Genomic DNA, 23,494 nt, shown 5'->3' on the forward strand with positions numbered 1-23,494 from the left:
TGTGGGCTCAAGCATGGGTCACCTTAACAGTTGTCTTCTTTGTTCAGCTCACTCAATCCAATTTCAGAGCCCCTAGTGGCAGAATGCTGTGTTTCTTTCATCTTCCTAACTGTATCTTTGAAAGCTTTCTACCTTAGTGAACTAATTTATCTATCTTGTGAATCATTTAAAAAGAAAATAGTTTTGAAAAGTCCTAAGGGCTTTCCCCTCCCTGGGTTACTCCCTAAGATAATTCACATTCAAAACTCTAGTCACCTTGTTTATCATGGGTGAATGAAGAACAAAGCCCAGATTCCAAATATGGGGAAATGCTGTGAATGAATTTTTAGGGATTTTAAACTGTGTACTGTAAGTGTGGGGAGAAAGGGTCATATGGCAAGGATAGTGTATATTAAAAACTTGGGTTTACGCAATGTTTTTAGCTGGATGAGTGAACAGTTCTGTACACAACATGAAACAGTAGTAAACTACTGAAAATAGAGGTAAAATTTCTATCATTAGTGTGTAAAGCTATGTCATGGGCAAATTCTCTAGTCACATAGGCCCAAAGATCTGCCTCATGGAATCCTATACTGTAGGTAGAGGAACCCAGAACCACTGGCCGGCCCATGGGTACTGAAGAGACATGGCAGCATCACCACTGACACACATGTACTATACCCACACGGTCACTTCCAACTTAACAGGCAGACTCTCTTAAAGTTCCAAAGGATAATGAAGGAAAAGACTCACTTCCTTTACATGTCTCCTCAGACCAAAGATCCGGCAAAGTGTAAGGAAATATTCAAGTCATTACTAAATGTTACTTCTTGGCTATTCAGTTTTTTTGAGATCACATATAATAACCACAAAGTGATCCTGATCTAGTCACAAACTTTCATTTTCTGATCCAGATTTGCTCAAGGGGAATGATTAAACATCCAGCTTACATTCTGAAAGTCAGAGCAGATCATCATGACTCACTTAGACAAGGTACTGATGGGCCAGGACTCTATCATTTCATGTCTAGCCAAGGATTTCTCAGGGACTGAGGTGTGCAGCATCCACATTCCCTTTTAATAAAACACTAGGAATCCTGGTCCCTTGTCTTGGAGCTCGCTAAAAACTAGAGGAATTCCCCAGACACCTCCTGCAGATCCCCCTTGCACTGTCAGCAGCAGATTCTTCAGGCTCCTGAGATGGTCTGGGTTAACGTTCTCCTAATTCCAAAGGGGCAGCCAAACTACTGAGAAAATCCAATGAGAGATGTTTCCACACTCCTCCCCCATCCTTGCAGTGTACCCCAGAGTTCTACTGGATGGGGGGAGTGGAGTGGGATGTTCTAACCACCAGGGGGCAGGGGGCATTTCTGTGCACCACGTCCTCCTGTGTGGTCTGGGGACATGCAGTTGCCACGTGTTCCCTTCTTCAAGTTAAGGTCTAAATCCACACCCATAGATTCGGGACTTGGGTGAATATGGACCTGTGGGGATGGCCATAGTGGTTACACACCTCAATCTTGTAATACTTTTTGTGTTAAAACCTAGGTAACTCTTCTGCAAATAAACTGTACAGACCCAATCTCAAGAAAGTTGGACAATGCCACTGTCATCAACCCTTCTATCTCTCCTCAGTGATACAGGTGCCAAAATACGTCTCCCTTTAGGCAAAGTCCCAACACATCTGTGGTAAATGCACATAAACAGAAGTGGGCAGAATATAAAAGAGTGAATGTAAACAACTTAATTCCAAAATACATGAACATGACAGAGGAATGGTTCTCTAACATATGTCGTGTTCTGATAGATACAAAGAAATGAACAAAGTCTTGAAATATGAAAACTTTGATCTCCAAGACTATATCTAGATTTATCTACAAATCAATATATTTTCAAATAGCCAGAATAAGATGCATTTTTTTTTCCCCTAAGCTGCTAAATTCTGAATTCCGGATCCTGTTTCTCCTATCACCAATTTCTAATGTTAGGTTAAGAAATCCTCTAGGGGAAAAGCATCTGTTTTTAATTCAAAGCTATCGGGTATAGAAAAACTTATTATAGTTTTAACTATCTGTGTGTGGGTTTATAAAACATGCACCAATGTACACTTTTTCCTTGTAGATTGAATGCAACCATAGAAACATTTGCATAAAAATCTGTGGCCTGGGAAGAATCTCTGATGATAACCAAAGAGCCACAAGTCCCCCTAGTGGTCAGGAGCTGAGCAGAGATACTGCACAACTAGTCCGCTGAATCAGTAAGCAGCTGGGATCTGCTTGGTATTTTAAAGCATATAATACAAAGTGGATAATGACAACAGTGGGCATCAATTACCATGTTGGTACTTATCTAGGACTGGATTGACTTGGCAACTTTTACAAAAAAAAACATTCACTTCACAACATGCAACTTAAGAAACGCAAGTGTGCTGGTGCCCTTGTCAGCAAGGCCAGCTTGCACACCGAGGTGGGAATGACGGCGCCCGCCTGCGGCTTCCCATTCAAAGATGTTTACAGTCTGTGCTTTAAGGTTACACTTGATAAGATCCTATTTTCCTTTGTTCGCTATACATTAAAGTTATGTTTATGCTGTGCAAAAGATGGCCAGTGAAATTTTAATATTTTAACCCATCTGTATACCCTGGAGATTTGGCGGCATAATGCAAGAATGCTGCTGATGGGGACTGAAAGGTGCGAATCCATTTTCTGCTCCACCCAAGTAACTCCGGAGACTAGACATGGCGGGGTAAGGGCAAGTATGATTAGGGCTGCCATTGTGTTGTGAGAGGAGAAACCAGGACACACCTGATTTTCGAAAGCTGATTTTCACTTTTGCCCCTTACTACTTTTCATATAGTTTGGCTTGACTTTAATTAATGGCCATGTCCCTCAGCTTAGATAAAATAACCAAAGTGGTTTAAAATTACTTGGATGATCTGTTTGTCACTGAAATCTGAAATATGCCATCACTTAAAAAAAAAACAAATAAAAAATAAGTAACTAAAACAACAACCAACCAACTCATTCTCTGTATCATATCTTAAAGCAAAAACAAAAATCCTTGTGCCAAAAATGTTTTGCTCAGGGCTGCCAACTTCTCTTTTTAGCCTGAGACACTGAATATCTAAAAGCACAAACTACACTTTTAAAAACCATAAAGTAAATCTCTATATATGATAGTACTTTTACGTGGACCTATTGATACATATAACTAGTCTGTTTTCTTTTGAAAGTATCAGAGCTGAAACATCTTTGGTTAACTCTTTCCTCTACATGCAAGATGAAGTATTCTTATACACTGAGGCTATTTCTCTCTGGATACGGAGTTCGTCGGTGCCATCTGGAAAAGGGGGCAACATAATGGAAGAGTTGGGAGAAAAACAGAAGAAACCAAGAGAGAGAAAACACCCAATTGCCATGTTGCCATCACTGTTTGTTTCGACCGCTAGAAGAGAAATACCAATAAGAAATAACACACACACGACTATAGCCTCATCTGCTTTTCCAATGGTTATGATGGGCATGCTTCTAATGACAGGGGTCAGGATTTAAAGCTGGCTACTTTTAGCACAATTTAGCTAATACAAGAGAAAAAAGAAGATAATTCCTTAATTGTAGACTGCTCCACTCCCCCACCATCCAAAAAGTAGTGAGGTGCAAAGAGCAATGTAGAATGGCAACTTTTAAGAGTTTTTTTCCCTTTAAATCAATTTATGTCAGACCCATGATTATTGCCCTAGTTTATCCCCTTTAACCATAAGGACAGAATTATGTGATTAACGTGACAAATTTTTGAGCCAGTATTACAAGCGTGTCCCAGTAATTTTTTCCCCTATCAAAATCTTTTAAAAGTGAAAATTAAATAGCCTATCTTGGCTTGAAGGCTGCCAACCCTTGCATTATACACAAAGAAGGCAAGAAGAACCTGAAGGGTCCCATGCCAAGAACATATTTTCGGAAAATGAAGACAGGCGAGGCCCAAGTGTACACGAGGCACACAATAAAAAGGAATTTCACCATCTGTGATCTTGAAATTACAAATGGAGAAGGAGAAAGAATGAGTTTATATAAGCATATGTTTCTCTATATATTTATAAATATTTATACCATTTACCATGAAGACATGCAAGTAGTGTTATAGCAAATATTATACAATATCATACAGAAGGACTGGTCTTCCAGTATTACAGTTGCTTTAGTTACATAGCAAATATGTCTTATCTATTGCATTCCTCTGTAGTGCTTGAAACCGGAGAGAAATTAAGATTCCACACTATGCTACATTTCTTACAGGAGATCATATAGGACTCGATAGTGTTTGGAGTTTCGGGGTTTTTTTGTTTTTTTGTTTTTTTTTTAAAAACAGCTCCGCACAGAGAGAACGAGAAGACCAGTGCAGCTTCAGGGCAGCTTTGATGCAGCATCATTAGAATGTAGTCACCTGGTGAGGAAACAGACTTCTTTCTTTTTGTGTTTTTTTTTTCCCTTTTTTTTTTTCTGGTTTCCAATTCAACCATATTCGATTTGGCAGCAAACACAAGGTCAAAGAGAAAGCACAGATGTTTGCTAGAAGGCAAATTGCAACAGCAAGCAGACCAATTTACCTGACCTCAATAAGGTCTGTACAACACAAAACACCTACAGAGTAGAAAAGAGCCCATTGGAAAAATCTAGCATAATTTACTTTTGCCTGATTCCTATTAGCAGAAGACTGAAATGAGAACAAACACGCTCCTCCTCGCAGCTTTATAAATTGAGGTTACAAGGAAATCAGGTCCAAAAGCCCAAACATTCAAACTAAAGCATAGGAGAAGCAGTAATAAAACAGTAAAAGATAGATATTGAGCCTAAATTTATTTCCCCAGATACTCATTCCTTATTGGCTAAACATATATAAAATACAAAGTTTGAGGATTATAAGCCTCAACAACGTACCTAATTTCTGTTTTTCTTTCTAAATCTCTAAGAGCATAAAGTCACATTCCACAGCATCGGACTTCCCTGGTATCATCTTGGAGGTTGATATTGGAAAACAGTCAGTATCCAGAAGACCTAAGAAAGCAAGGTCTACTCTGGTCGGTCTTCCTTCCACAAGGAGGAAATGGAGGGGAAGAGGGTTCTTTTGTCTTGAAGGGTGTTCACCCCACTCTGTCCCTCTGTCCCTAACGTGCTAACGCCTGTGCAGTAGGCTGTTTCAGCTTCTCCTTCCTTTACCTACGTTTCAGTAGTTATTTTTCACAATAAAAATATACTGAGTTAAGAATTGTGAACTGTTACTTTTTTCTGTTCAACAGAAAAATATTAGGGGACTAAAAAAAAAAAAAACACACACACACAACTGGATTGGAAATTTTCAGTATGTGCTGCTAAAAGCATATTAGAAGGTACTGTTAAAGTAAGAAAAGGGAGACTGATTCCGGGGAGATACTCTGACTTTAAAAACTGTGAAATGCAGGGAGGGTAGCAGGAGTGAGGCAAAGTCAAGGTGTGAACTCCCAGTACACGAATAAACACACGAGCCGTGTGTACACGGGCACTGGCTCCTCAGCAGCAGACTCGTTATATATCCTCCTATTGGAGCAATTCTGACTCTCCAAGGTTGGGAAGTTTTGAACGAAAATATTAAAACAACAAATTTCACTTTTGCTATATAATCTTTGAGCAATGCCTTAAAAAAAAAAACAAAAAAAAACAGGCCGAACCCCTTAAAATTCCATTCCATTTCCTACCTTCAACTCTTTTGTTTCAAAGGCAGCTGAAAAATGAGAGTTCCTTAATCTCCCCCCTTGGATTTTGCTGGATTGCCCCTTCCTATGCAAAGGCATTGATTCCTGATCTGCTTGCTGCCTGCCTTAGGTAATTCCTTATCATAAATTTATGTCTTCTTATAAATAATTTATCATGTTACTTTCTTTTGCAAGAGAAGATCAACACTGATTGTTTAAATAGACAGTACAGGGACACACATGCATCAGGCTGAGGAGGAGGATCTCACACCTTTCACAGAGATGCAGCCCGGCTTCTACCTGCTGAGTTTAGTGGCTGACTTACTCTTCCCGGGGGGGGCTTTAGTGCTGGCCGAGTGGTGGTGGAGGCTGCTGGATCCTTTCAGGCCATTCTTGCTGGGTTTGCAGTGCTCCTGCTGGCAGGACCTCCTGGAGGAGGAAGATCCTGAGTGGCTGGGAGGGGACTTGCTTCTCCCCAGATGCGGGGACGAACTCCTCTGGTCATGGTGGGGCCGTGCAGCCCTGGATGGTGAGGAGCTGGACGTGCGAGGCAAGGAAGAGCTTCGAGGAGAGGCACTGGGACTTCTGCGGGGGACAACTGGACTCTTGGGTGGTGTTTTTGGATTGTGGGGTGATCCTGGACTCTTGCACTGAGGAGTGCCCCGGGGCTTCTGAGATCCATTTTGAAGAATTTGGGCCAGGCGGGAGAACAGGTCTGAGTCAGAATTGCTACTCCCTAGGACTTTATATCTGCGGAGCCTTAAAAGAACAGACAAGAAATCTTTTCATTTTAATCCAAAGGCATCCAGAAAGTCACAGTATCCTAATGATAATGTGTATAAGGTAAGTCAAGTCAGCAAACACTGGAAACAGAGTTACTCTTTCACACACCACTTGCATGAGTCTGGACAAATTACTTAACCTCTCCTTTTTTTTTTTTTTTTTTAAGATTTTATTTATTTATTTGACAGAGAGAGAGAGAGAGATCACAAGTAGGCAGAGAGAGAGGCAGAGAGAGAGGAAGGGAAGCAGGCTCCCTGCCTAGCAGAGAGCCCGATGCGGGGCTCGATCCCAGCACCCTGGGATCATGACCTGAGCTGAAAGCAGAGGCTTTAACCCACTGAGCCACCCAGGTGCCCCAACCTCTCCTTTTTTTTTCTTCAAAGTGAAATACAGTTGACACACGATGTGTTAATTTCAGGCATACAGCAGGAGGATTTCACAATTCTATACATTAACAATGTTCACCATGATAAATTTTGTTACTGTCACTGTACAAATTTATTACAGTATCATTGACTATATTCTCTTTGCTATACTTTCCATCCCTATGACTTATTCTGTAACTCAAAGTTCATACCTCTTACTCCCCACCCTTCACCTATTTCGCCCACCCCTCCCACCCTACTCCCCTCTGGCAACCAGCAGGCTGTTCTCTGTATTTATGAGTCTGTTTCTGTTTGCTTGCTTGTTCATTCTGTGTTTTTAGATTTCACATGTAAGTGTGAAAATACCATATGATTTCACTTATATGTTCTTGGTATTTGTCTTTCTCTAATTTCACTTAGTACAATACCCTCTAAGTCTGTCCATGTTGTAAAGGGCAAGATTTCATTCTTTTTTATGGCTGAGCAATATTCTATGACATGTACACACCCCCCCCCTACATTTTTGCCCATTCATCCATCAATAGACACGTTGCTTCCATATCCTGCCTATTGTAAATAATGCTGCTATAAACCTGGGGTGCATATATCTTTTCAGATTAGTGTTTTGTTTTCTTTGGGAAAATACCCAGCTGTGAAATTACTGGATTGGATGGTAGTTCCATTTTTCATTTTTTGAGGGAATTCCATACTGCTTTCCATAGTTGCTGCATAAATCACATCCTCACCAGCAGTGCACGTCACCTCTCCTAGCTTTTAATGGGAATGTTATCTACCTCCCAAGATTACTGGGCAGCTGAGAATAATGGCCCAAGTAAAGTATTTTGCTGGCTGGCTGCCGTTCAGAAGGACTTAAATGTTGTTGGTCCCTTTCTCCTGTAGCACCTTTGCTCTTCCTCTTCTTCTAAGTTTTTATTCATTTATTTAAGTAATCTGTATACCCAATATGGAGCTTGAACTCATGACCCCAAGATGAAGGCTGCACACACTTCTGACTGAACTAGCCAGGCACCTGGCCTGTTTGTTCTTCTAATTTTAGGATCAACTTAATGAAACATCTCTAGCATGTTAGTAAGTATGAGAGAGAGTAAACCATTTTGTATAATGCTCCAAGATAGAAATCTGGCATGTGTATATGCAGACAATAAACCCCACAACGTGAAGTACACTCACCAACATCAGGAACTACAGATCAAAGTATTATTTCAACCTCATTTAACACTTTGCAAAAGGAAAGCATAGTCACTGGTTTCTCTGGGCTTCAGTGTCTGTCTCTAACAATAGTCTGAGATTCAAGAGAGCTGGGTTTGGAGACTGACTGCCCTGTCTTACTGGCAACAGAACTTGGGCCCCAGAATTCTATATCTAGAGAATATTCTTATGAATATCAGTGTCTCCTCTGGCCTAAATTCTTTCTGTCTCAGCCTAAAACCCACTCAGTTAAAGAATTTAAACATCAAACTGCTTGGGGGGCCTGGATGGCTCAGTCAGTTAAGTGTCTGCCTTCAGCTCAGGTTATGATCCTGGAGTCCTGGGATCAAGCCCCGAGTCAAGCCCTGTGACAGGCTCTGTGCTCAGTGGGAGCCTGCTTCTCCCTCTCCCTCTGCCCCTGCTCATGCTCATTCGCCCTCTCTCAAATAAATTTAAAACAAACAAACAAACAAACAAAAAACACCAAACTTTCAACTGCTGACATGCCACTCCTTATGGAAGGAAGTAGGAGAAGAACTTGCAAGGTCATATTAGAAGCTGCAGGATGCAGGGGCATAAATAGCCATCATCACCGTCATGGGTCAGCAATAAGCTACTGATTTTTTCTCTCTTCCTCCCACCATCTACTTATTCTGACATGATGAAACTCCTTCTGGTTAAGCCTATCCTTATGGATGTTATAGTAAAGTTGGAAGAATGGAATAAAATAATTCTTCTGTGCCAGGACCTATATGGGAGAGTTGAGTGACCCCTGAATTCCCAGATGAAGTCCAGGCTGGTCAGCTCTGTGACACAATGCCACACACTTGGCTTGGTTACCAAGTGCTACTTTTAAGGGACTCGTAAAGTGCTAAGTAATAAATGATAACCAAGATTTGTTTGCTGAAGTCCAAAGCAGCTCAAGCCACAGATGACACCATCTCTACGAAGTACAGAGGACAAGCAGAAGGAAGAGGGGGTGTGTCACTACTGTTCATGGAATCACCTTTCTAAACTGTCTCAAATGACTGCTGTTTCACTCATCACCATGCTTCCTGGAGGAGTCTAGTCCCATTGGCACTTCAAATCCAATGTTTAGTTACCCTTGAACCTGAAACCCTATGGCAACTCAGAGCTAACCTTACCTAAGGGGAGCAAGTTCTGCTGGGTGATGATAAAGATAGACTCTCACTTTATACACTTCAGAATCCATAATAATAATCTATATTGTTGTACTATCTAGAATAGGCTACAGTCTTCATGTATTTTGATTTTCACCTGGTTTTTGTTCAAAGGTCATTCTTTTTCTCATTTTTCTAACAGGGCTGAGACCATTTTAGTCTGTGGAATGAGTAATCGCTCTCCAACAAAAGCACTCTTAACTGGTTTATCACCTCCCAATAGTTTACCTTTGTCTTTAAAATATAATTACCCTACGGTCAACTCTACACAAGAATACTTCAATTAACAAGTATACCATATAGTAAATATTGAAGTAATACTTTTATTATGTATGGCTATATGTATCATCAGACCTAAGGGAAACTGCCTATAGGGGTTTTGTGTTTGTTTACTTCATTATAATCACATAAAGAGCACTGTGACCAGGACCCATTCATCAAATTATGGACACAGTCTTTTTCACTAGAATTTGACACCATAATGACATCTCTTATAATGGGATTTGGACTAGAAAAAGCTAGAAAATTACCAAGTATCTAGTTAAAATGGACTAAAAGAGAAATGACCTTGGTTGCATGCTAATTAAACCCGGCACAAAGCTGTACATGTACGCAACCATATTGCAGTCCATATGCGCAACCATATTTGATCCTCCCCAAACCACAAGGCAAATATAAGACCTATTTTATGGATGCAGAAGCTGAGGGTCACAATGCTAGAGAGTGGGAGCGCTAAGAGTTTACTTGGATCAGTATAACCCCTTCTTCTATACTGGCCTATAAAGCTTGGGGAAGGCAGTGAAGGCAACAGATAATCAGAAGCAGGCAACAGAGAAATGAGACCACTGACGTAACATAATCAAGCAGACACAGAGAGAACATTACACACTTAACACGGTGACAACACAGAGCCTTACCTGGCTTCCACTCCAGGCCTCGTGGGAGGTTTTCCTGGTGGTGGCCGAGGCAAGAACTGAGCTGAAGTTGCACTACTGACTTGATCTGTGTTGACCCATGAAACTGGCCTTGGGATTTTGCTCTTTCTGGACTGGGAGATGATGGGTGACAGAAAGCTGTCTTCGGCTGATCTGCTCAGGTGCGAGTCTATAGCCAGTCTTGAAAAGGGAGCAAAGACCTCCTCCTCAGAAAAGGGGGCGGGAACAGTGGCTAGTCTCTCCTCCAGCAATTTATCAGAGGCACTTGAGAGATCCCCAAGGAAAGACTTGAGTTGCCTTTTTTCCACCAGAAGCCTGACGAGGTCTGGCTGATAAGCTTTCTTTTGGAGGAGCTTTTCTTTTGCGGAGACTGCAGAGGATGATTCAAAAGTTGAGTCTATCTCTTGGGCTAAAACAGGGATTCGGCTGTGTCTAGTTACAAAGGATGACCTGATCACATCCTTCCGGGATGGGGGACAATGTTCGCTCTCAGAAACACAATGAAACAATTCCCCATTTCTAGGGGCCATTTTCTCTCTCTTACCCTCTTGGTGCAAAAATGTAGACAGGTCTCCCTGCTGACCTGGCAAGTCTGCACTCCTGACATCATCATCCTTAGATGGCTTACCTTTTTGCATTGCTGCCACCTGACCTATCTGTCCTTCAACATGTGGGTCAATGACTTGTGAAGAAACTTCTGAAGTTTCAACCTCCAGAAGCTTCATTATCTCATGATTTTTGTCTTGATTTGGCACTACACTAAAAGTGTGTGTCTTTGCCACATCAAGAGGTTCAGTGGTAGCTGAGTGATCTCTTTCCACAGTTACCAAGTCTCCTGGAAGGGAGGCGATCTCAATATAATGCTGCCCTTTACTTAACTTCTCATCTTCATTATCTGACCCTAGAAGATTGCTTTTCTCTTCAGTTTCCCTAGGGAGACTCTCAAGTTCTCTCAAAGCCAGTCTGTTATGGTCAGGATGGTCTTTTGGTCCTAGATCTTGAGATTTGTTACACTCTCTAATATTGGCTAACAAGTCATGACCAGTATGATCTATCTGCAGCCCCAAGTCTGTTCTGCTTCCTCCACTAGGAGGTTCACCTTCTGTTACAACCAGGCCAGAGAAGTTCTCCTTTGGAGAATAAAGTTCCACAGTGGGTTCCACAGGCTGAAGGTCCTTCTTCTCTTGCTGTTGACCATAGTGAAAGCTTCCTGAAGTTGACTGTGTGGATGCCACAGAGGGTCTAGGAATTGTTATCTGGAGAGACAGGAGAAAAAGTGTTATGCAATAATGTGGACTATAATGAAGATGCCTGATTTGAAATTTCACATGTCAAATTCTAATTTGTAAGAGGAACACAGATATTGACCAGGTCTGCCCAACTCATATTTAAAATGAACAGCTCCAAATCAAAGTACATGATACTCAAGCTCTCCCACCCAGGAGCTGTATAAAACAGTCTCCCTCCAGGCTCATCCCTGCCTCTTCTTTAGCCTGCTCTGTGCTCTACAACACTGACTTCTCCAGACTGCATGACCCAGGCTCCCTTGCCTTCCGATTTCCGGCTAGGTTTGCTCAATGGGCAGCACCAACAGAGCATCAGAGTTGGAGAAGAGAAAGGTCTGGGTATTATTAATATTTTCAAAGAGGTTTATTTATTTATTTATGAGAGTGAGAGAGAGAGAGAGAGAGAGAGGAGAAGGAGGAGCAGAGGGAGAAGGACAAGCAGACTCTGTGATGAGTGGGGGAACCCCAACACGGGGTTCAATCCCAGGACCCTGAGATCATGACCTGAGCCGAAATAAAGTGTCAGACGCTCAACCAACTGTGCCATCCGATGCCCCCAGGTCTGGGTATTAATTCTCTCTGCACCCTGCCCAAGGGACAGCAGCTTTGGTAGTGGCTACAGTCTACCACTTCTGACCACAGCTGCTATGGTATGGCCCCTCTCCTAGCTTTTATTCCCTCTTCCTCCTCCCACAGGACTCAAGATAGAAATCGTTCCCTCCACTGATGCTTCTGTTAGTTCTCTTAACTCTTCCCACCCATCTGTAAAAAGCTCTTCTCAGTAAATTCTCTCCAAGTCCCCTTGAGTGTGCCAGCTATTTTCTGCCAGAATCCAGATACAGGATTACAGGGGGAAAAAATTACTGTCAAACTATTGTACATTTAAAAATTCCAGATTTACATGCATTTTGTTTCCCATAACTCCTATCAATCAATGTTAGGAATATACAAGCAAAGCCGTATAAAGAAAGACGTTTCCTAATGTTTCATTATCTTCTTTAATTTTTTTAAATTTTTTAAAAAGATTTTATTTATTTATTTGATAGACAGAGATCACAAGCAGGCAGAGAGGCAGACAGAAAGAGAGGAGGAAGCAGGCTCCCTGCTGAGCAGAGAGCTCGATGCGGGGCTTGATCCCAGGACCCTGGGACCATGACCTGAGCTGAAAGCAGAGGCTTTAACCCACTGAGCCACGCAGGCACCCCCTTCTTTAATTTTTTTTAAGGTCAAGCCTATGATACATTAAATTCTACCATCCTTCCACTGAGGTCATTTAACTCTATGTGAAGTAAGTCAAGCAGAGAAAGACAATTATATGGTTTCACTCATATGTGGAACATAAGGAATAGCACGGAGAACCATAGGGGAAGGGAGGAAAAGCCAAAGAAGGAGAAATCAGAGAGAGACAACCGAGAGAGACTACGGACCCCAAGAAACAATCTGGGGATTTCAGAGGGGAGGGGGTGGAGAGGTGGGGTAACAGGGTGATGGATATTAAGGGGCACACGTGCTATGATGAGCACCGGGTGTTATACTTAACTAATGGATCACTGAACACTACATCAAGAACTATGTACTATACAGTGGCTAACGGAACATAATAAAAAAAAGAGAGAGAGAGAGACAGAGATTCAATATCTAATAAGAATGACCCAGGGGCACCTGGGTGGCTCAGTGGGTTAAAGCCTCTGCCTTTGGCTCAGGTCGTTATCTCAGGGTCCTGGGATCAAGCCCTGCATTAGGCTCTCTGCTCCACGGGGAGCCTGCTTCCGCCTCTCTCTCTGCCTGCCCCTCTGCCTACTTGTGATCTCTCCCTCTGTCAAATAAATAAATAAAATATTAAAAAAAAAAAAGAATGTCCTACCTTAAGACTCCTAAAGTTTCTATATTTTCACATTTGTTAAAAGTAACATGTAAGAGGCCACCTGGGTGGCTCGGTTGGTTAAGCGACTGCCTTCAGCTCGGGTCATGATCCTGGAGTTACAAGGATCGAATCTCGCATCAGCCTCTGCTCAGCAAGGAGTCTGCTTCTCCCTCTGACCCTCCCCCTCACATGCTCTCTCTCTTTCTTGCTCTCAAATAAATAAATAAATAAAATCTTTGAAAGGAAAAAAAAAGTAATGTTTAAGAAAACAAAAGTGATACATAAGGAGTCAGCAAATATCAACCAGATAAACTGGTATGGAAAAAAAGCCTTTTTGAGGAAGGAAATAAGCCAAATTGCTTCATGAAGCCAATTTAGTTCTAGGAAAACTATGGAAATTGGTCTGAATTCAAAGCAAAATGCATTTGGAACTGTTGTGGAAGATTATACTTAGACCCCACCTTAGTCTACAGACATCAAGAAATCGGTGTTATTACAGAGTCAGAGGTATTGTCTGGATCTGTTTCTCTGTGTGTCAGGAATACAGTTAGGTTTACAAACCTGTAAAGCTTATCCTAAGCCCAGCCCAGGAGAAAACACCTAACTCATGTCCTGAAATAGCTCCTGGATAGAACCAGTATCCTGAGGATCTGTCAGGTTAATTGAATAAAGACATGCTGTTTGGGTTCAGACATGAATTCTGACAATAAGCCCAGACCTATAATGACCTTCAGGAAAAGGGAGTAAGTTCCAGCGGTGCTGGTGCCCTTCAGGAAGTCACCTCACACCTCTATCTCTTTCATTATTCTAAAATATATTCAGGCAGATGTCAATTTCCTAGTATATTTTAAAAATCATATTGAAACCTAACATGTATAGTTACTCACTATTCAAAATGTAATTTTTAAGACCTAAGAGTGATGGTGATAAGAAAATCAGGTACGAAGTTATAAAATGCCAAATAACAAGGGAGATGACTCGATCTACATTGAAAATACACCAAAAGTCACTTCATTATTATATGTAATTCCAGAACATCAGCCAAAATAAACTCAGCAGTGTTTACACAAGTAACAGTTTACTGCTCTTTTAAGATTGGAGCTAGGGAATCCATGCACTTCTGAGTTTAACTCATCTTAGATTCAGGATATAAAAGGATGTGTGTGTGGGCACCTGGGTGGCTCAGTGGGTTAAGCCTCTGCCTTCGGCTTTGATCATGGTCTCAGTGTCCTGGGATTGAGCCCCACGTCGGGCTCTCTGCTCAGCAGAGAGCCTGCTTCCCCCCCCCCCACCCCCTCTGCCTGCCTCTCTGCCTACTTGTGATCTTTCTCTCTCTCTCTCTCTGTGTCAAATAAATAAATAAATAAATAATCTTTTCTTAAAAAAGGGTGTGTGTGTGTGTGTGTGTGTGGTATGACAAAAGGAGTGACAATCTTTTTAAAATTTTTTTTTAGATTTTATTTATTTTTTTGTCAGAGAGAGAGCACAAGTAGGCAGAGAGGCAGGCAGAGGCAGAGAGAGAGACAGGCTCCCCACTGAGCAAGGAGCCTGATGTAGGACTCGATCCCAGGACCCCAGGAGCCGAAGGCAGCTGCTTAACTGACTGAGCCACCCAGGCATCCCAAAGGAGTGACAATCTTGTACACAGAAAAGATACTCTGCCTGAATTTTTCTTGAAAAAAGATTTTGAGCAATTATGATGAACTGCATAAAATACTCTCATATAATATTTCTATAGCACCTTAAGTTTCTAAAATATTCCTAAAACCATTTTTACTAATTCCATTTCATATCTGCCCTACATTTCAATTGGGTGCTATTTTTTACTCAAATTTCACAAATGAGAAAAAAAAAAGGTTCAAAAAAGTCAAGGATAGGACCGAAGGATTTTGAAAATCATGCATATTATACATAGACCACCACATGCACTACACTCAAATGAAGTCTAGAAATGTCTGCAAAAATATTATCTGACAAGATAAAAGGAGAAAAACCAAAGAACAATAGCTAAATGCAGAAAAAGGAAGACCAATTCTAAGTATAGCTGAAAATAACTTCCTTTTTTAAAATCTTTAAAAATTTATTTATTTATTTATTAAAGATTTTATTTATTTATTTGACAAAGAGAGAGACAGCAAGAGAGGGAACACAAGTAGGGGGAAGTGGGAGAGAGAGAAGCAGGCTTCCCATTCAGCAGGGTGGCTGATGAGGGGCTTGATCCCAAGACCCCGGGATCATGACCTGAGCCGAAGGCAGACGCTTAATGACTGAGCCACCCAGGTGCCCCTGAAAATAACTTCCCACACTGGGACACTTTACAATTGGACTAAATCGATGATCCACCAGTAAGCCATATGCATTTTTTATATCTTTAATTTCTATAATTTACAAACATCTCATTAAGGCATGAATTCACTCAAGTCCTTTCTTCTGTTCTCTAACTGTATAAGGTAACACCTTTTTACAGAACTAGAAAATGACTTTGGTATTTTCCATTTCTTTAATATTAGTTTTACTAATGCCTACTACTCAGTTTGACTAACATCAGTCTCATTACTGTTTAGCTCAGATAAAGTAGCCTCATTATTTATCATTAACCCATGTTTATGACTGGCCAGATAGCAAGAGACAATAAACTGCAAACTAGATATTATGTACGTTTAACTTATAAATACCCTTTTAACTTTCATCTCATTCAAGGGCTGTAAGTTAGTAAGATAATAAAAACTCTGGGAGTTCAACACTGATACCAAACAGCCTCTCTTCCAAATAAAAGGTATGTGATTTATGAAATATCTAGATCTCAGGAGCCTGGCTGGCTCAGTGGGTTAAAGCCTCTGCCTTCAGCTCAGGTCATGATCCCAGGGTCCTGGGATGGAGCCCCGCATTGGGCTCTCTGCTCAGCAGGGAGTCTGCTTCCCTCCTCTCTCTGCCTGCCTCTCTGCCTACTTGTGATCTCTGTCAAATAAATAAATAAAATCTTAAAAAAAAAAAAGAAATATCTAGATCTCATTTTGGTTTTTTGACAAATACTTTATGAGATATAGGTAGTAGAATAATTTAGTGGTTCCTACTGTTGCCAAGAGTAACAGTTATATGAACACATTCCTGGTCTATTAAAAAAACACAATTTATTTATTTATTTATTGTTTATTTAGAGAGAGAGAGAGAACATGAAAGGGGAGAAGCAGACACCCCACAGAGGTGGGACCCTGATGCGGGACCTGATCCGCGAATTCCAGGATCATGACCCGAGCCGAAGGCAGTGGTTTAACCAAATGAGCCACCAAGATTCATGGGCTTTGAATTCTCCGATGTCTAGTGCAGTACTTGATACATAGTAAAGGCCTGATAACTAATGAACATGAGATGAGACTGCATCACTGGATGCCTGGGTCCTTTCCATGGAGCCTCTCCCAAGGGATAGTCCTGTCTGTTCCTTGAACACTTCACAAAAGGGCTTCCTCTACTTCCCAAATCAAGCCATCCAATTTCTGGTCTTTTCTGTTCATAGACTGAATTACACTGTCACAGATCATTTCAGAGGTGTAATTGCATACAAACAAAACTTTTCTATCATTACAGTGACCAAATTTTCCAGATCAAAAATAGGTATCCGTGGTCAGACAGAGGACATGTGGCCACTCCCCAGTCAAGGTACATGCAGTCGATACAGATTTCTCCTACAAAATCCATTTCAAGTTATTCCAGTAAGTCTTTACCTTTTCACATGACTAAACTATACTATTAATACATTATATGGATCATTCCTTTCTTCAGTGGAGGCTCTGAGTAGTCCCTCTAGTTTATACAAGGGCTCTAAACAGTCAGTGGAACCCATTTCGCTGGGAAAACCACATGAAACTACTATTTCAAATGAGTCGTACCACTAAAATGTCTCTCAAGTTCTCACTGCAATTTTCACAGTTCAATCCCTCATAATATTTGCTTGAATTAATGCCAAAGCCTCACTGGCTGCTGCCCCAGCCCATTTCCCCCACTTGGCTCTCAAATAGCATGTTATTCCTCGCCCTCAATCCTGGCAGTTTCTTGACCCACAGCCCACACAGCTCAGCAGAGCAGGTGAATCCCTGTTATTACCTTACCTTCTGTAGCTCTTCTTCAGCCTTTTTCCTTTGTCCTAAGAAAAGGGCACTTATATTCTAGACCACTCATTTAAACTCTGAACTCTGATGCTTTAGCCTCTATGTTTCTGTACGTACTGTGTTCTTTGCCTGATAACCCTGCATCTCTTTCCAGCAAACTAATTCATCTTTCAGAGCCCTCTTACTTTTGAAGTGCACCTTAATCTTTTTTTTTTTTTTTTTAAGATTTTATTTATTTATTTAACAGAGACAGACAGCCAGAGAGGGAATACAAGCAGGGGAAGTGGAGAGGGAGAAGCAGGCTTCCCGCCAAGCAGGGAGCCCAATGTGGGGCTTGATCCCAGGACCCTGGGATCAAGACCCGAGCCGAAGGCAGACGCTTAACCATCTGAGCCACCCAGGCGCCCGAAGTGCACCTTAATCTTCCCAGGAAAAGATTTTTAATTTTTATTTCCCTTCCAATTATGAAGGTAGTGTATTTTCAAAATTTCAGTTTTCATGGTAAAAAAAAAAAGTTTTGGTAATAAAAACCCCCTGATATCGCACTCCTTACTCCTAGGCATGTCCACGTGTGTCCTCGTTTGTGTACACAGATCCACTAGAATCACTTCATGCTCTTTAAGGTAACTGTTAGACATAGGTCTTTGGTGCCAACTGATTATCCCTGGGGTAGAGTAAAGCCTAGAATGCAGGAGACAACCAATAGAACTGAAGGAATGAAAAGAAGAGGACTAAGGCAATGCAATCACTGCTGATATGATTTTTGTAGAACTGGGATTGATACCGCTGTAAGTCAGTCAGAGGAATCCTCTTAATAGATGTTGACTACCAGACAGATCACACACACACAAAAAATTACATGACTCCCTTTCTCTCTGTCCTGTTCCCACTGTGTGCATTATTGCACACCCCCTTTCTTCTTCTCAATGTCTAAGAAATAAGTCAATGAGAAAATTCCTTCAGGATGTTGATAATCCCCTGGTGTGGGAACATAACAGAGTCTACTCCAGTAGCCACCTGCCTCTTTATAGATGATCTCACTGTCCTATGGTTTTGTGTCATCAGTGCAAAAAAGGACAATATTCCCTCTGCTTTCTACACAGAGTTGTTGTTAGGATCAAATATGAATGTATTCTATGAAATATAAACATAAGATTAATATGGCAGCCAGTCTCTCTGATGGCTCCAATGACCTCTGCCTCCTGGTATTCATACCCTTGTCTAGTCCCTTCCACACTGTAATGGAGTTGGTCCACATGACCAACAGACCCACGAAGTGCTGGTGTGCCCCTTCTGAGATAAAGTTATAAAAGAAACTATGGCTTCCATCATGGTGGAGTCCTATTCACTCTACCACCCCATCTCTTCCCCTATCTCTGCCTCCTTCTCTCCTCAGTCTGTGCGAAAGCCAGCTGCCATGACAAGAATGGAGAAGAAGTGAAGCCTCTGGCCAATAACCATGGAGTGTGCCTGGAAGGGGATCTTCCCATCCCAGATGAACCTTACAATTTCAACTCTAGGTGAACTCAAGGTGACAGCTTGACAGCAGCCTCATGAAAGACCCTGAGCCAGAACCATCTGAGCCATTCTTGCACTCTTAACCCTGAGAAACAGGGTGAAATAACTGTGTTGTTTAAAGCTGCTAAGTTTGGGGTAATCTGTTACACAGCAACAGGTAATATTGGTGGTGTTATTATTGCCCAGTCACATTTACACAGCTTCCAAAGGTAACATTAAAATGAAACAGTGGCTTTCTAAATGACAATCTAGAACCAAGAGACATGTGGTACAATCTGCCTTGACACCCGGTAAGAAAGATGTCTTCCACTTCTACATTACTTTTCAAATTCAACCTTCTCCCTACCAACAGTGATTACCCAAGGTCACATAAAACTGGTCATATTCTTCCCTACAGCTCCTGCCATTCTGGACCAGTTGTTAGACCTCTTTTGAAAGCAGTTCATTTTTCCTTCTCTATCCTTGTTCACTTATGCTCGCTTAATTTTGTCTCTGCATTTTCTAATCAAAACATAATTTAATATTTGTCCTGTAAGCCAAAGGTTGGTCTTATTGACTTCCTGTAAATCTGTGTTGCTTCGCATCTTTTTAGAAATGACTAACAGTGGGTCAATTTCAATACTGTTTACCCAAGGAAAAACACTTAATTTCCAGTAGAGCCCCAAAACAATTTCTTCCAAATCTAGCAAATTTATCCATCTTTCAGGATATATTATCTAAAAAGTTTACACATGCTATTTGATAATCAGTGGTTTCATGTGTAGGGATAAGGGAAGACCTAACGAAGGCTCATGAATCTGTACTAAGACACAAAGAGAACTAGAGGGTGCTAAAACTCATCGGTTAGTTTATTATGCCAACTATGACTATAATACAGATAAACTTTTGCTTTGCCCATTTTTATAGCTCTTACCTATTTTGACATCAATATACTTTCCCTTCATAAAAGAGAAACAAGCCTGAGTGAAAAAGATACAAACTAACAAAGTGTTTTCCATCAGAATATGTCTTAATTTAAAATATTCAGATAGCCCAGTAATACGGTTTAGCATATCATCCAAGCTAGAACATATATTCAGAGTTGTAAAAGACAGGGAGAGATTAATTGGCCGTACTCCCTATTTAATGTGTCTGTAGTAAAACAGGGAAATAACAATGTCTGTTTTGCAAAAGTAAACTCTGAATTTAGGCTTCAAGAAGAGAATCAAGATAAATATATTTTTAATCCCTGCCCAAGTGAAGGAAATGGTAGGTTTATTACCTTAGACATAAATATACAAATGATGTAGGTGTTATTTCTTTAGAGACCTTCAGTTAAGAGAGATGATTTTTTTGGTTTTTGTTTGTTTGTTTGTTTTAAGGATTTTATTTATTTATTTGAGAGACAGAGACCACAAGTAGGCAGAGAGAGAGGGGGAAGCAGGCTCCCTGCCAAGCAGAGAGCCCGATGCGGGGCTCGATCCCAGGACCCTGGAATCATGACCTGAGCCGAAGGCAGAGGCTTTAACCCACCGAACCACCCAGGCGCCCCGAAAGATTTTTATTTATTTTATTTATTTTTATTTAAAACTAGATGGTATTATGCTGAGCAAAAAAAGTCAATCAGAGAAAGACAATTATCATACGATCTCTCTGATAAGAGGAATTTGAGAGTCAGGGCAAGGGGCTTGGGGGGTAAGGACGGAAAAAAATGAAACAAAATGGGATCAGGAGGGAGACAAACCATAAAAGACTTTTAATCTCACAAAACAAACTGAGGGTTTCTGGGGGGAGTGTGGGTATGGGTGGTTGGGTTATGGACATTGGGGAGGGTATGTGCTATGGTGAGTGCTGTGAAGTGTGTAATTCATAGACAATTCATAGACCTGTACCCCTGGGGCAAATAATACATTACATGTTAATAAAAATAATTAATTAAAAATGCTTTTATTTAAAGATACCTGAAAATAAGGTTGAACTTATAATATCAAATATATGAATACAAGTCTTTCAAAAACTTGACAGAGAAAATGCTGCAGGCAGTGTAATAGAACCATGAGAACAATCTTTGTGGATAAAATACTACTTGTGGGAAAAGGCAAAAAATACTAGAAGTGGAGCCAAGGCTGTAGAACGCCTCTTTGCAGGGAATGCAAAGTTGGAAAAATGCTTGAGTGGCAGTGAATGCACAGTAGGACAGAGTCAGAGAAAAGAAGAACTGAATGTGGGAAGATGGAAAGAAAGAATGAAATAGGAAAGAGGAGAGATGGGAAGAAAGAGTGTTAAGGGGAGGGGAGGGAGGTGGCTGCACCTGCCTCTAGTCCATAGGTTACTGTGTACAATTTGAAAAAGAATGCTCCTCAAAGAGGAAACAGAGCCACACAAAGATGCACAGTTTGGTTAACAACGTTGGAGCCAGATTTCAGCCCCTACTTCCTCCCTTGGCTAGGCCGCTTTATTCAGTGAACAACCTGTATAACTGTATAAAACAGTCCTGGAAAAGAAGGAAAGACCAACCCTAACGAGAATGAGGCAGGCATTTATTTTCCTATGCTGAAGTACAGATGAATTCCTAGAGAGCTATACACAAAATCAAATTTTGTCATCTTTTCTCACCGTTTCACACCTGCATTTGGAATTGTGTTCTAAGAAGAAACATTTAAGCTTGGGGAACGATGCTGTTTCTGGTGAGCTGGGAGACATGGCTGCTACATGATTAGGGAATTTAAGGAAGTCTGGTACTTCTTCCCATGTAAGGACACATGTACCTGCCCTCGGGCTGGTGCCAAAGATCTGTGTACACAGTTCCTTACTGCCTGCATGTTTGGCTTTGCCAGGGCTCCTGCAGCTCACAGTCCTAGGGGCATCGTTGCTCACTGATAATAAAAGGGTAACAGGTGTCTCCAGCTGAATGTCCAAACTGAGAGTAAAGAGTACCGTTTCTTCAAAATGCTCCTTTGCAGAAGACATTTATCAATACCTGCTTTCAGCTACTTGTTAAAATTCAGACTCCTGGCCTCACTCTATCTCAGACCTATTGAAGCAGAAGTTCTGGAAGAGAGGCCAGAACTCTGTGTTTAAAACAATGGGCATCAAAGCTGGAAAAACTATTTAAGAGGAATGTAAAATATGACAAATTTCTGTGTGGAGATTACAAAAAATAAAAAAAGCAACAAAGAGAATCAGGCCTAGCCTATGAAGTACAAACCACATATGCCTTCCTCACCAGATTTGTAAGATTCAAAATCTCTAGAATTACAAATTCTTAAGTCACAGACAAATGCATAGATAGTTCCTATGGTCTAATTACAGATGTTATTCTGAAATTAGGTTATAATGACACTTCATGTGTTGAGTTGCTATCCTGACAGAAAAGCTCATTTGTTTTGAGAAATTTCATACTGGATGACTGACTAGAGAAGTTAGTCTAGACATCACTCCCTATCTCCATGTGCCAAACCTAGACATCTGCTGATCAATCTTAGTTGATCAACTGTTAGTTCTTTTTTAACAGCACCGTGAGTGGGTAACAGAAAAATAACTGAAATAAATCTCTTACCGCTGTGAGGGGTCCTTCTGCTTGCGCCTCCATGGGACTCGTGGGTGTCACTGCAGCAAACTGGCCGGCAGTCCCCGCCTGGAGTTCCAGCCGATCCGTATACTGTTCCGACACAGCGGTGGCAGGGCATTCCCCAGAAAGTGCTAAGACCACACCTGAGGGTTCTTTCTGTAAGTGATTGCTTTCCGCCCAAGGACCCAGTAGGAGCTTCTCATCTTGAGGTGATTCCTCTAGGACTTGAAGGACTTCAGGCTCCTCATCAGAAGGGCTTCCAGTTGTTTTATGACCTAAAGCCTCATTTGTCCTAAAATCTCGAAGGTCCTGTTCCTTGTCCACAATCACCCATTCTTTGGAATCAACCTCCTGCTTGCAGGAGCTCAAGTTAACTGCTATAAATCCATTGCTGGCACCGCCATCTGCCTGTTCAGGGGTGTTGGCAGAGGCAGGCTTTGAAGCATCTGGAAGATATTCCTCATCATAGTGCCAGATGTGGTCAGTACGGGACACGGCGGGAACACAAGGCTTATGAAGCAGAGAAGGGAGAACAGATTCCTTGCCTGCACTGGAATCTTTCTGCATTTTCTCCAGGCTTAAAAAAACAGAGAGAAGTTACTCAACTGCTCTAGGAAAATATATATTATATAACCTATAAGCTCTATACAGAACTAAGATTCACACACGGAGGAGAGGAATAATATAAAAAAAAAGCATAAGGAAAGTTTCACAGGCCGCTAATGTTCTTTTCCACCTGTCCTAACCCAGTTTTGGAAGATGGAACCCATGGCAAAAAGATGGCTCCCCTGCTGCAGGGCAGGGGACAAGCCTAATCAGGTTGACTTATGGGATCTCGTTCACCTTTTCTAGCCAATTCAATCACATGGCTCTCTGCTCTCTGTGGGGGGACTGAGGCAGAGCTGAGCCAAGGGGGTTTTGCCTCATCAGAAGCCCTACAAAAGGAAACGAAGAAGCTAGTATAGGAAAGGAAATGGAGAAGCTAGGCAGATAC

The 23,494-nt window shown here is 41.4% G+C and overlaps 1 protein-coding gene across 3 annotated transcripts in view; it reads right to left on the reverse strand.

The window, feature by feature from the left end:
- Positions 1-1,903: 1,903 nt before the first annotated feature.
- The window catches only part of TTBK2 (tau tubulin kinase 2), a 159,405-nt gene continuing 137,814 nt past the window's right edge, over positions 1,904-23,494 (reverse strand). For all 3 annotated transcript variants that reach the window (XM_032343454.1, XM_032343455.1, XM_032343456.1), the window contains 3 exons: positions 22,489-23,077; positions 10,159-11,432; positions 1,904-6,462 (listed from right to left, as the gene is read on the reverse strand). In XM_032343454.1, coding sequence (XP_032199345.1) covers positions 6,000-6,462; positions 10,159-11,432; positions 22,489-23,077 — 2,326 coding nt within the window. In that variant the 3' untranslated portion in view covers positions 1,904-5,999. The remainder of the gene's footprint in view (positions 6,463-10,158; positions 11,433-22,488; positions 23,078-23,494) is intronic.

Source organism: Mustela erminea, chromosome 5 (genome assembly GCF_009829155.1).
Source record: "Mustela erminea isolate mMusErm1 chromosome 5, mMusErm1.Pri, whole genome shotgun sequence".
Taxonomy (NCBI): Eukaryota; Metazoa; Chordata; class Mammalia; order Carnivora; family Mustelidae; genus Mustela; species Mustela erminea.